This window comes from Periophthalmus magnuspinnatus, chromosome 1, assembly GCF_009829125.3.
Source record: "Periophthalmus magnuspinnatus isolate fPerMag1 chromosome 1, fPerMag1.2.pri, whole genome shotgun sequence".
Classification (NCBI taxonomy): Eukaryota; Metazoa; Chordata; class Actinopteri; order Gobiiformes; family Gobiidae; genus Periophthalmus; species Periophthalmus magnuspinnatus.
The window spans coordinates 9,902,215-9,917,005 of NC_047126.1; the positions used below are offsets into that span (position 1 = coordinate 9,902,215).

Sequence of the window (14,791 nt, forward strand, 5' to 3'; positions counted from 1 at the left end):
TCTGTTAAGCTTCAACAGTGACACCCCCTGGTGAGGTGTGGACATTGCAATATTTTGTCATGAAGACATTTGCTACAGCTGTAGTGTCCAGCTTAAAGTAAAAGATAAAAGCAATATTTTGTGATCAAGATTTTCTTTTATTTATTCTCAGGCAAAATCATAAGAGATAACCAAACTTTTATTGCTCATGGCATTTTATTTCATATCATGACTTTTCTTCAATCAACGTTCATGATCTTTGAATTATTGTGTGCGACAAAGAGACCAGTTTTAACATTACATGTAACATAGTAGGTTATAAATAAAATGATCATAAGTGACTTGATCTTCCAGTAATATTTAGTAAAGTGTGACACTGAGAGTTCTGGCTTTATGGCTGAAATCTGTTGGCTATGTACTGTTGTGCGAACTACAGCACAGTGGCCTAATTCATTTCTATTGAATCAACAAAACAAAACCCAGCAAATCTATAAATACAATACGCATACATATTTAAACCTTGTTCTTATACATACATCAAACTGGAAACACACTCAAACTCAAAGCATTATTGCCTTATATTTTGCATGATACAAAACATATCAGGGGAGGGTGACTTTACATACTCACACAACAGACATGTCAAGACATATGGCATGCAAGACACTGAAGGTGGAGTAAAAAGTACTGCTACACACTACTACACAGCACTGACATGAGGCTTCAGACAGTGTGCTGGGGAGATAGACAACACTATATACAGTACAACAAACAAAGGAGTGCTGCATGTGCAAAACCTCAATAACATCATGACAAAACACAAGATTACGGTAACTTTTAAAATATGGCTTATCGAGTTATCACGTTATCTTTTATTATTTTAGACACACATGTAGTATAATAGTAAATGATTGTTTGCCCTGCTTGAGGCATATTAGCTATATTTATGTACAAACCAAGTGAGCAGCATAATTTATATTTTTATGCATTTTTAGAGCTGTGCAGCAATCAAGAGGGTAAAGGAGTTTAAATATCTCAGGCTACAACATTTAGTCCCCCTGCTTGCTGTTAGCGTTCAGCTAACATCTACCTGGCTCCTGAGTTAGCCTATCTAGCCTAATCTAAAGGTATTATTTGAACTACTGGCTCAAATCTGTCTCATATGGCCCTTTGTTGATCTCTGATTGGTTATACAGTCCTTAACTACATGAATATCTCTATCCCTCTCGGTTAGACAAAAAAAAAGTTGAACAAAATATGGGATAAAAATAAAACATATTTCAAATGATATAGGCCTGCTCATAACAGTTTTCTCAATGTGACAAAATGTAATAAATTGAATTGGGATTTTCAGTAGTTGTAATGTTGTATTTAGTTTGTTTAACCGAAAGGGGAGATAGGTGTCAAAAGTAGTGTAGACAGATTCAAACATGATGTCATCTGTCATGTACAAATATAACACTCATTTGAGCCACCCAGTCACTTTTTCTTGCAGGGGCCCTGGCAGGTACTTCACTACGGTGTCCATGATGCTCTCCTCCTCCTCTTCGTCTCCGCAGCCTTTGGGAACCGCCTGTTTGGGTCGAGTCAAGCTCCCAGCGGCCGGCTCTTCTGCAGCTGCAGCCGCCTCCGCCTCGGCTTCCTCGCGCTTTTTCAATCCGTACTGTGTGGGCAAGGGGGAAAAATTAATATCTTCTGGATTCTCATAATTCAGAGCAGCCTTTATTAATATTAATGTGACTATAATTCAACTGCATGTACAATAAGCATGCATAGATAAAGTTGCAAGATAAAGGATTAAATAAATATTGCACTAAATATGAATATAAAATATACAATATGGACAGAACATCCAATCAAGAGCATTGTGTAAGTGAGTAATCCTGCCTCACTGTCTGACACATTAGGAGGATCAGAAGCATTAATAGGTATCGTCTCCCATCCTCCCCCTGTTTTTAAAAGGTATCGTCTCCCACCCTCCCCCTCCTTTTAAATTAGTTATTTGTTGCTCAAGGCTCATGCTGCATTACCAAGAGACAAAGTGAAAGGGTTTGTCTATTTTTAGATGTTTTGATGATCTTTCATACAGGAGACAGCTTTCATATTTAACATATAATACTACGGACAGTACACCTTCTCTACTCGAGAGTCTCTATGTTCCTTGTTTATTTTGGAGTTCTTGCAGTGTTTGCGCACCTTATCTCTGATGCCTTGCCTCATGGACTCTCTCTCCGCCTCCATCTTGGCGTATTTGGCCTTCCTCTCCTCCTCCTGCTGCCTCAGTGCCTCCTGTCGCTCCTCTTCTTTCTTGGCTGCGTCGGGGTCCTCCTCCTTCTCCTCTCCTCCCAGCATCTTCCCCACATCAGGAGGGCCACCTTGGAGAGAAAAGTAAAGGTCAGAGTGAAGAACATAACAGATAAAACAGATAAAAAAGCACAAATCTTGAACTGTACAATCATGCACTTCAAAAATGGCTTTCAGATTTCAGAAGTTGTGACTACGGCTTATATGACCTTGAATCTAAAGGATTTTATTTATTTGTTTCATGCTATTTGAGATAATTTAGATTGGAATATCAAAATAAGTAAGTTAGACGTGTAGTTTTTTACCCCATGAGGAAAAACATCTTTAAACGGGTCAATATACTCAATATGTTCAAGTCATTTCAGCAGATTTAGAATTGATTGATCAGGGAATACATAAAAAAAAAATGTCTTTTGAGATGAATAGCACAGATTATTGGTGCAACTGTTGGTGGGTGGAATATATTTAGCAGCAAGTCAAAATTTTGTCCTCAAAGTTGTTGATGTGTTTGTGAATCTGACAAAAGGCTTGGAAACTGAGTGATTGCCTCGCCAAAACTGCGGCTGGTATGGGGTGTGCTCCGCTCTCGTCGGTATCTATGGAGACAGGTGATGCGTGCTGGGTGCAAAGGTCCGTCTGAACTTGTGGCTATACATATTAGGCAGCTCATCATAATGCGCCTGGTTTATTAGCACTTTATATTATAGAGTAGGGCCACTAATTATGGAAAAAAAATCATAATCACGATTTCTTTAGCTCACAACTAAAATCACACATTTTTCAAACAGTTACTCCTAAACTGTCAAAATTTACCTGTAAAGAAAGTATAAATGTAATGTTTATTATTAGTAATGTTTTGGCTCCAGGGTTTGACTGGCAGCACATGATCACCATCACTCTGAACATCATTACATTTTAAAAATCAAGATTTAAATGTGATGAATTGCACAGGCGTACTATGGGAATAGATTATGGATAGATTATACAAAATGGCATTTGGGGATTAAACTATTAAGATGCCAGTAATAAGATAACTAGAAAGCACCCATCAGAGTGAGTCTAATTATGCATGTTGTTCCAGTTAGTGCCATCCATTCAAGACGAGTGGAGGATGGGGGGATGAAAGACAGTGACAAATGAGAAAGGAGATAAAATACGTCCACAAAATTCAGTCTGAAGGAACGGGGGATGACAAGAGAGAAAAATGAAGTGCAGTGGCAGAGGACAGGGTATCAGAGGAGATATACAACAGACAGGGTGGTTTTGGAGTCTGCAGCTGCCTGTAGTGCTGTTGTGTTTTCACTTATCAGCATAAAACCAACTAAACTGCGGACTGGAGAAAGATGAGCAAATGCGGATTAAATTAGAAGGTATAATTTACAAAGTGTAAACTGATAAAATGCACTTTGTTTTTCATTTGGACAGTAATACAGTAATACAGAAAAAAGCTTTAAGTGAAGTACTCACATGGGCTCCCCCGACATAGGAAGATAATGTTGTATTTGTACATGACTTATTTGTGTGCAGGGGACAAGCATGACTTGATGTGTGTCTTGGGAGAATGTTTGAGAGTGAGTGTTTAAGAGTGAGCATTTGTAAGAGAGTGTGTGTTTGAGGGTATTTATAAGAGGGTGTTTGTACGAGGGTGAGTGTTTGAGGGTAAGGGTTTGAGAGTGAGCATTTGTAAGTGGGTGTGTGTTTGAGGGTGAGAGTTTACAAGAGGGTGGACGTTTGTGAGACGATGAACATTTGAGGGTGAGTGTTAATAAGAGGGTGAGCGTCTGAGTGTTTATAATAAGGTGACTGTTTGAGGGTGAGTGTTTTGCATTTGATTCGTAAACACTGTGCGGCTTTACTATACTAACAGGCCCTTCGCCAGCCTATTTCATTTGGGCCTAATTACAGACTGATATTGGACTGTGGACTTGTGCATCACTGGAAATGGCATCAAACTTCCAACCGATACATTTAAGTTGTTGCACATAAAAGGGCGAATATCTGTTTGCAATGAATTCATGTTTGTGATTTAAATGAAATGTATTGAAATCTTTAAACTAACTATCAGTGTTAAAACATTGTCTAGAAAAGAGGGCAAGAGGCCTTTTCAGTCGTTACTTGTATGTTTAACTTTATGACACTGTTGATGTGTTTTATTTTAGAAATTCTTGGTCGTGGGTACAAATCATGTAGGTGGGCTATGATAAAGATTAGCGATTGTTATAGTCAGTCCAGTATTTTTATGTCATACATTGATATTGGCTGCACTCTGTGGTTTTCCTCAAATGCGTCACATGATGTTACTGTGACATGTCTGCCAGTTGATTCAAACAGACATCTGCAGTCCGACTTCTTCATAACTGTATCCCCGGTGTGAGAGTGTTAGTATGCCCCCAAATGCCGATTTATAGTCTCGTGGGTGCGTTTCTGGATCTCGATTGCTGCCCTGATCCAACGATGATGCTTGTTCCTCTCTGTCCTATGACCTTAGCATTGTCCCAGTCCGTTAGATAGTTATGCGGACTTGAGCTGTTGTTGTTCTGTTTGCCACTTCACAGCTCGTGTGCATGATTTGGTGGTATCTTTTTCTCACTTTGTTTGGTGCGTTTTTGTGGTTGTTAAATGCTCTTCTAGTTTCCCTTATGCAGGTTTTGTTGCCTGAAAAAACAAGGTATTTCATGACGTTGCGTTTGTGTGTTCTTGGTCTATTTTGTCCTTGGGGTGTGCTAACAGCTGTCTTAGTTTGATGTGTGGTTTGACTGGAGTGCTGATGTTGTGTTTATTCTCCAGTCAAACCACAGCTAACTAGACACATCACAGCAACATCAACAACATTATTTCTGAGGAAAGTAGAAGACTGCAGATGAAACAGGTCAAGGTCAAAAACACAGGTCTGTCTGACTATAAGAATCACTAAAGCTTTAATAACGCCCCAGCAGCCTAGTTAAGAAGAATCCAGCTGAAGTGAAGTTTAGCGTGGAAAGGAAAAACATTGCTATACAGCTGACAACTCATGTTACAACACTAATTACAGTATTGAGTCAACATGCTTATAAAACAGATTTATAGAGTGCACTTATTAAGATGACAAAAACATTAAGGGAGATAAATCTTTGCAAAACAAACGAGTGCACTTTCAGCCCTTCTGCAGCATATCTGTCCGAGTATGATTCAACACACGTCACAGCCAAAACTGAAAAGGTTTTGAAGAGTTTTGTATTATCCGGGCCTTATTGTAATCACTAATGTTTTATTTGTTAAAACAGAAACACATAATAGAACTTCTCTAATAGTTTTATGCAAATCATTTTTCTAAATCCAACTATAAAAAGAAAAGAATAAAAAAAAGTTGACCTTTCCACCCAAACTTCTCATTTGACTTACATATTAGCATAGCAGTGGTGATATTACAGTCTGCCTTTCTTAAATGTTAACAAGACTAGTGACTCCTTTGCCTTAGTACGTCCTAATATCTTTTATATTCCTATGGTGGATGTATTCTTGCACGCAAAGCTCTATCTGCTAAAAGAGTTCGAGCTTGCATAATTTATTCTTCTGAGCTTACTGTCAAACATTTATATCCTATACAACCTCTCGCGCTGAAGGAGGGAGTGAAGGTCACCAGTGAAGTGAATTTGATTTGTGCTTGTGTGTGTGTGTCAGGGGCCATTCAACCGATGCAGACCAGGGCACTCTGTCAATCATATTAGTCTGCTTTTCAATGCAATTACAGGCACTTACAGAAGATGAAATGAGATGAGTGTTGGTCTGAAAATGTTGCGTGTTTTTTTTGGAACTAAAAAGAGCCATTGTGTGAGTGTAATTTTGCAGTTTTGCCTGCCACATTGAAAAGACAAGATACAATGCTGGAGAGGGGGTGAATTAGATTAAAATTTTAATATGTTTTGTTTCCCTTCAAGTCTGTCACAATGCTTTATCCGGGACTAGTCATTTGGTACTAGGATCTATTTTAGGCTGAGCCGCTTTGCACCATCTTTCATTTTAGCTTTTCCCTTCTGGGGTCGCCTCAGAAAACAATTTATGTCATGTATATAGTGTGCAAAGATTTACATAGTGTTTGGAGTGATTTATGTCAGATGCCCTCCTTTTTATATCACGGCGTGGAAGAGTACACAGGTTTTATGCAATATAATATCTTAGAGAATGCTGTAAAGGACATTCTGTAAAAAAAAAACAGTGTACAGCTGAATAAGCACATCTGAATCTGAAATCTAATAACTTAAATGTTTGGGAACTGTTCATCCTTGTTTCTGTTTTACAATTGTGAGACAAAATATTACCATTATAAACCATTAGGGTTGGTATCATAGACTATATATATTTAAATGGACATAGCTAACATGCTAGCCACTGCATTTTAAATAGGAAGGCGCTTATGGCTCCATCGATTCTGGCTCTAATTCCCTTTCTATTGAAAAACTATTGCCGTTCTCTCTGTAACTGCTCATGTCAGGCTCATCATTTTGGTCTTAAAATGTTCGTATTAACCCGCTACATGATCCTTCTATTTTTAATTCTCTTTTGTGTCAGTAAATCAAGATGTGAGCATTAACAACAAACAAATCAGACGCCTTCTTTCTCAGAGTTCGCTCCTATTAGTGCTAGCAACAGGTTTGATTGACAGCGTTGCTAAGTGCCCCCTCCGTGCTAAACCAGCCTCGCTCCGGATTGGCTCTTTGGTTGCTATGATACTCGCAGTCGGAATTCCAAATAAGGAACTTGGCTCCAAATTTGCCCCTATAACTACACTCTCTTGGTCCACTTCTTTATACAGTCCGTAGTTGGTATTCATATTACTGTCAAATATTAAGAAACGTACTGTAAACAAGATTCACAGGTTTTGGCTCACTAAAGAAAGCATTTTTTTGGGCGTTTCCTTAGTTACAGTCATACCCCTTTATTATTCTTAATAGTTTTGTACCCTGCTGCCACTGTGTTGTCTTCTATTGTTTTGTCTATTGTTTTCTATAGTTCTATAGTTCTTTTAGTAGTTATTATTTATCTTGATTTTATTGCATTCTCCGTGAACTTTACGTTGCAACATTGAAATTTCCCCATTGAGGAACACAGAGAGGTTATCTTATCTTGTTACCACTGCATGCCAAAGCTAATGCCTCTGTAGTCAGCGAGCTTCTTATTTGAACATATGCTGAAACCGTTTGACTCCCACCACAGTGCACTGGTTTCCCATTGACAGACTGGTAAGTGTTTTTGCTGATGTCGTCATGGTTCGACTGTTGCCTCGGGCTCCTGCAGCTTGATTGAGCTGCTCACCTTCAGACTGAAGTGTGCGTCACTTAACATTGTCATTTTCTGACAAACTATTTCAGCATTTAGGAGATTGGGAAGTGCTGAGTCGGTGTTAAAGCATTCAAGGGGAAAGGCAATCAGTGCAGGGAGAAACTTTTATGGTGCCTAAATTTAAAGTGTCACAAACAAAAGCACCAAACTGTTTAAATAGTGACATTTGAGCGTTAGCATCGTCAAGAAGGTGAGGTGAACTGAGCGTAGCTGATTAGCAAATGACAAACACTATAACACATTGATTATTCTTTTGACAAATCGTCTTTTCTTTTGTCACAGCAAATCACTTGTGAGAAGCGATTTGCATTTTGATTTGGCAAATGTTTTATGCCAGATGCTCTTTCTGACTCAACCTTTTCGACTCAGGACTACAGTGGCTTGTCCGCAGTAGCTTGACTAAAATGGAATCCTTAACATTTGACATTTTGAATAAAGTAAAATAGAGATAGTGGAACAGATTTTAATATATATATTTATAGAAAAGAAAAAGTGATTGCCTGTTTTAGATCTTGGATTTGATTTGGACTCTCTCCCGACTAGAGAAGAGGCATAGTGTAATGGTCTACTTTAAAAGCCTTTCAGAAAATATATAGTCTCCATTTGAGTTTGAACATCTTTATAAAACGATTTGTCATTTGAATTGTAAACAGGAAGTGACCTCCATAACAGTGATCACATGACCACTGCAGAAGCCGCAGACCGTGGCAGGACACTCGACCTGCTGAATCACTCCTGTTAAACATCTCATTTTTTCCAATGCTTCTGTAACTAAATAAGCCTTGGAGGATTCACTAATGCACTGACAGCATCCTCGCTCCACACACTTCCCACCAGACACTCAGCAAAAGGTAGTGCCACTCCATGAAACCAAATCTCCTTGCATTATTTTTCTATGCACTCTCCAACATATATACGATCCCACCAGCTCACACTACCATAGAGCACTGGCTTGTTCACCTTAGCAATTAATCATATTCTAATGGAGATCCAGTCAAGTCTTAGGTCATATATATACTTAGGTCTTTTTAGCAAATGGTTTGAAGCAGTGTTCAGTGTTTTGAGGAAGAAATGTAACTCAAGAAGACAAACTAAAAATCTACACAAAAATCGTGATCGTTCTTGACTGATCAGATGCACTACTTGGTTATTTTTTGGCTATATGATAAGATTTAAACCGTGAAACGTTGAATTAATAACTTCTCTGGCTCATTACAGATGCAATCTAAGTACTTAAGTGTTTCATTCTGCTATTTACTTATTGCAGCTCATCATTTTTTTGCAATATTTTTGATGTAGAATAGATTTTGTGGTTTAAATCTGCTCTTGGTAGCATCAGTTAGTTTCAACACAATCGTTTATCGTCTATATTTACTTCAGCGATATATCGGACTTCAAAATTTGCCTAAATCTTTGGGCTAGATACCGGGGATATTCATATTGGGGAAATCTTCATTATTTTTTATCAGCAAGCTCTTGTTTACTTGAAAATACTGTATCTGCAAATGAATTACATTGGTTGGTGGAATAAGTCTCCAAAACAGAGCAATACCAAGTGAACGTGAATAATTGGTGAAAGTATTGATCTATTGGCAGTTTCTAACAATCAGACAGATGGATTTGGCGATTGATTATTTGGCTAATTGTTTTGTTTTTAATTATAGGTATTTCCCAATGGTGCAATTGGTCCATGCATTGTATTGTCAGCATTTTCCAGTGAAACCATCCTCAAGGCCCCAAACGAAAAGCAGCATATTGTAGATACATTAACAATCCTTCTTCTTGTTGTCTCACAGTGACAAACAACCAGGCCCTGTAGGTTTCACCCGCCCCGTGCTACCACCATAATTAATCCCCTCTCTCCCCCATTTGTCCCATATACAGTATCGATAAAACATTACTGCTTATACACACACCAAACTCTCTCTCTCTCTTTCTCAGAGCGCTCTCAAATGAATTCCCAAAGTCCACAGTTGTGTTGTGCAACGTGATGCGGTGGGGAGTTGATTTAAGAATTCACAGTGCAGACATGAGCCCAGCCGCTATGCAGAGCGAGCCAACGCCGCCATCCCCTGCATCCCAATGAGGAGATGTGAGGGGGCTTTGGGAGGGGAGCACTACCGCACAAGTGCAACTGCCAAGCACTTATCCATCCAGACTCCATACAGCTGACCAGTGCGTGAGCCTGTGCAGCACTGTAGCAGATAAATGTGACTAGTTTCCGTGCTCTCATTGCCCTGAAGCCTGAAGCAAGAAGGATATGTTTCAGAGCTATTATAGGCACTAATTAGGGGGCCAAAGATTATGATAATGCCTGGCTTTAAAGGCTAAAAAGTCTTTGTGCTTGGAATTCTCGGCTTAAAACTCCTTTCTTTTCACTTTTGGTTCTCCTTCTGGGTTCGCTAGAGGAAACCATCTGCCTCATTTTGTGCAGTAATTAACATTTTGAGTGCCTTTACATCCGATGCTCCTCCTGAAACCAGCGTTTTCTATTTATCAGGACATGCAGAACAAGTGCACTCCTGACCAGATGACTCTCCTTGCTCCAAAACAGAACAAAGACGACCTGTTATTGATAATGTAAGATTTTGGCATTAAAATGAAAAAATCAATATGCTCATTTTGTGGAAGTAGAAAAATGTCTGGCAGAAATATAGTACAGCGTCTTTTGGGTCCAATAGCAGTTTAGTGGTCCCATAAGACTTCAATGCACCATAAACCACTTAAATTGCCTTTTTCAAACAGATGAAAAAGCCCTCTCTTTGTTCCATTAGCTTATCTGAGGCCACAGGACAACTACACGGTGATAGTGTGCGTGCATGGACGCGGCTCCCCTTTAAATCCTGTACACTGCAGTGCTGTTAAATCAACCCACAGCCCGGGCAGACCACTCACCTCCCAGCGCAGCTTTCATTACATAGTTCATGATGAAGCAGTTCTGTGCACTCCTCCTTCGGTCACGTTACAGGGGCAGACCTATGAACAAGGGAAAAACACACAAAGCAATGACCGCATCGGTAAGGATATGTAATTTCACCAGTTTAGTATTTTATTTAAAAATGTTTAATACAAATTAGATACACTTCCACATCAGAACAATCCAATATTTATTCAAACACCATATTCTCCATTGTAAGTTTTAATAGAGCAAAAAAAAGTGGGTTAGGTAAGGGTTTTGTACTGTCCCATGTTACAACAAGGCACCTGTGTCCTTGATATACAACTAGAGTCCACCTTGCTGCGCTTTGTGCTGACACTGCCCACCTGCCTCATTAAAATAACTTGTGAAGAGGAGCACACATGAAAAGGAGGATTTGCTTGGTGAATTGAGCGATGACCTTCATTTGGGGGAATTAGGATATTAACATCTGTGGTCCCAGGGCAGTTGAGCTTTTATTGAATAGAAGTTATGGGACATTAACTGTAATGAAAAAGATCCTGGTGCAACCTTGTGACTCTGTAGGAGGATAAGCAAACTCCTCAAAACTGCGTTGCATCTCTTGTTTTTCAGTTTGTCCTTAAAAAGCGCATATTGGCATTATTTTTGTGGTATTCCTTTAATTTCACTGTCCAGAATCTATTTGCCTTAGGTGAACCCGTGCGCTTCCTTCCAGTGCAGCATATTCTATCACTCAAACTCTGTCCCACTACACCTACGCATTACTTACTAGGAATAAACTAACCAAAGAAACCACTGAATACATCTATGGCTGATCATATGCACGCGACACAAGTGCACCAATCTACCCCGTCCCGTGCCGTTATCTTGGGTTCGTCCCGTGTGTGTGTTTACCTCGTGCGATCGCTGCTCCAAGTCACTATTCCAACCAAAAAGCGCTTTGTCGCAGTGTTCCGGGCAGCCTCCTTGTTCTCATTCAGTGCGGAGAGAGAGAAAGATGTAAGTTGCGAGTCTAGGAGAGGCGCTGCTGCTGCGTGCTTGTGATGCCGCTAGTGTCAAGCGCGCGGGCTGCAGCGGCGCGGGGAGGAGGAGGACGAGGAGGACGAGGAGGAGGAGGAGGAGGAGGAGGAGAGTGTTCCTACAGGACCAGCCGAGAAAGTGCACCACGAGGGAGGGCAGGGAGGAGGATGAGAAAGAAGAGGAGGAGGAGGAGGAGGAGGTGGTGGTGGATGCACTCCGAGGGAAGAGGGGCCATCTTTTAAATGTCAATAAACCAAGGACTGTAAACAACGCGCGCGCAAGAATGGAAAAGAGAGTACAGTATTACGCCTACCAACTTCAACATAGGATAGGCCTACTTTAGACATATTGTAGATGTGAGGGTACAAATTGAGCTCTTAAAATTTCAAATAGTCTCTAGTTAAACCCTTCTGGTCTGGATCACACCTGAATATAGGCCTAGACATACCCATATCACTTCTAATTCGTCCAATGTACCAGCTGCAGATGTCTAAAATGCTTCTTATTTGCATGATTGGCATTAGCTGTTACATAACCAAACATTTTTGCGAAACAACACCATGATTTTCACACTAAATCGCAATTTCGCAACCCCCAAAATGCCCAGTAACTCCAAAAAAATGTAAAAAAAAAAAAAACCCAAACAAAAAAAAACCCTCTCCTCTCTCCCTTTATCAGAGACACATCTGCAGCTTAATTCAAATACTCTTCACACTGAGCACTTCAGCCTGTGTCTCTATCATCCAAAGTCCTTGTTCTAAAATAGGCCCCTTTTCCCTTTGTGCGCACTTAAACGTCCTTGGTTTTTTTTCTTTTCTCTCAAAGTAACATTGCCACATTGTGTAGTGGCAAGTGAGCGAGATAGCAGCGAGCTCACAGTGGACCATGGGGAGCTTAACTGCTGTTTGCCCCATCAATTAATCACGACATGGGAGGCACTGTCCAGCCAGCGCTCTCACACTGCATCCATCTCACTGTTAACAGCAGAGACACTTGGAGAGTGCACTTCCACGCCAACCCTTAAGCCTTTCTGCTTTATCTCTGTCTTATATTATGGCCTAACCCCACAATGTTTGCATAATTTTATCCCACAATGCATTCCGTTTACTTGTAGTCTAGGTTAGTAAGTGGTGCTAGGTCATGGATCGATTAAAATAACAAGGTGCTAGATGTACATTTACTTGAGTATATATTCTGAGCTCTCTTCTTATTCTCTCTTCTATACAGATTATGGCAAACGAAAAATAAAATCTGTCAACTGGACTAAACGTTGTAGGTGTGAAGACGTTTCGCTGCTCATCGAAGTCGCTTCTTCAGTTCTGGTCAGATTACTGGTGGACACTGCCCTATATCTACCTGAAGGGAGGAGCTAATTACACTGAAACTCACATACGTATCATCTGTAGTTTCTGTTTGTAGTCTGGGGATTACACAGATATACAGATTATGATGTTGCTAACACTGTATTCACACATTACTGCTGATACTTACAGGAATCCTCATTATAGATTCAGCCCTTTTTTATAAATGGTTAATGCAAAAGGCATACTTCACATACATTGTAATACCATATGTGGCTTGTATTATATATATATGTGTGTAAGTGTCAGGAGGCCCCCATGGACACATCCAACACAGAATTAGCTTTAACTGACCCTGGGACTTTCCACACACACAGGAGCTTTGGCCTCATTCTAGAAAAGGTAGTTTTATATGTGTCCTGTGATTTATCCTTCTGTGTAGCACAAGGTCAGAATGGGAACTAAATGTGTTCATTTTACCCTGTGAAGGGACTCGCCATAGAGGACCAACAGGAGAGGCTTTTGAGTAGCAGGTACAGCATGGTGAAGAAGTGTAGTATGTTTGTCTCTAATCCCTTATTATTTGAAAAAGGCTGCCTGAAAACAACATTAGCATTTTTTCTCAGATTAGCCATGCTGAGCAGCACAGAGACCCATCAAACATAGGCAAATTAACGCAGCGTTAGAAATGAAAAATAGTACTGTGAAGTCTCTTTTCATATTCCTCTTAATATTTCTTGTGTATTTGTCTAACTTTGTTTGATGGGCAGTTTCTTCAAAAAGCTATTATTTTCTGGTATGAATTGACAATAGGATCTCTATAATTACAAAAACAGCAATGTGTCACACAAAGCTCATTTGTGCCAAGAGTGGAAAAAGTAAGTTTTAAAATGTAAAATTATATAATGTATTCTGGATGTAGTGACCCCCTTATGTCTGTAGGCTCTCTCGGGGGAATTCCATCTTCCACCATCCAAAGACATGCATTCATCTGCTGACTTTCTGTAGGGAATACACTCCTCCTGGTCTCTTTAAATGTAGGTACACATGTAACATTCATATATAACTGTGTGGTCATGTTAACAGAAATTGTAATTATAGAGAAAAAATGATAATACTGCAGTTGTTGCTTTGGAGATATACAAAATCTGAATATTGAGTGTAAATCTACCTTATTCTGCCCCGCCCACTTTTATCTCTGAATGCTTCCAAAGTGCCACTTCCGGTTAAGTGGGAATCCCAGTCATTTCAATGGAGAATTTGACAGACGTTTTGCCATTAAAATCTAATATAAAGGTTGATTTGTGTAAAATGCTCAATGCTCATGCAACCACCAAGTAAGTCAACACTGCGGCAATTCTTTGGGAGGCTTGAAAACAGCTCTGTAGTCTGTCAAGATCGGCAGCTCCAAAATAACACAACCCGAATGACGATGGCAGCGCCCAAGACAACTACTGGAATAGGGTGAATACGGTGTACTGATATTTCTTCAATTTTGTAGTTTATAATTTTAGGATCTGTTCAGTTTTTGTGCAATATTGAACCTCCTCACGACTTTCACTGGAATGTTTTGGCGTCACAATACCGTTTGGACATCATTTTACCAACCCTAAATTAGTTGTCTGAATAAAAGGTGGATTATGTGACTGGGAAAGCTGTATCTACACCAGCAGCTGGTGAAAAGCGAAAACCAAAGCACCTATATATGCTATTTGCAGTTCACCTGAAAGGACAACCCTGGCGTACTGAGCATCCAGACCTCATACTGCTCTCTCTATTTGCTCTCTGATTGCAGAAGTCTCACTGCAGCGGCACAAAATGGGAGCAGTCTCAAATCCCATTGAATGTGATATAATGTGGAGGTAGCAGAATGTCAGCTAAAGCCACCGGGACACTGCCACTTTGAAGCTGTGCACTGGGCAAGATAATTCAAAGGCTGTGCCAGGTATGCAGCCCCTCAGGTTGTGGG

At 39.9% G+C, this 14,791-nt stretch overlaps 1 protein-coding gene across 1 annotated transcript; it reads right to left on the reverse strand.

Moving 5' to 3' along the window:
* Positions 1 to 116: 116 nt before the first annotated feature.
* cplx2a (complexin 2a) lies at positions 117 to 11,663 on the reverse strand. Its single transcript, XM_033970310.2, has 4 exons — positions 11,396 to 11,663; positions 10,498 to 10,578; positions 2,176 to 2,354; positions 117 to 1,642 (listed from the first exon to the last, which is right to left on the reverse strand). The coding sequence occupies exons 2-4, from the start codon at positions 10,526 to 10,528 to the stop codon at positions 1,442 to 1,444; spliced, it is 411 nt and encodes a 136-aa protein (XP_033826201.1). The 5' UTR covers positions 10,529 to 10,578; positions 11,396 to 11,663; the 3' UTR covers positions 117 to 1,441.
* Positions 11,664 to 14,791: the final 3,128 nt, after the last annotated feature.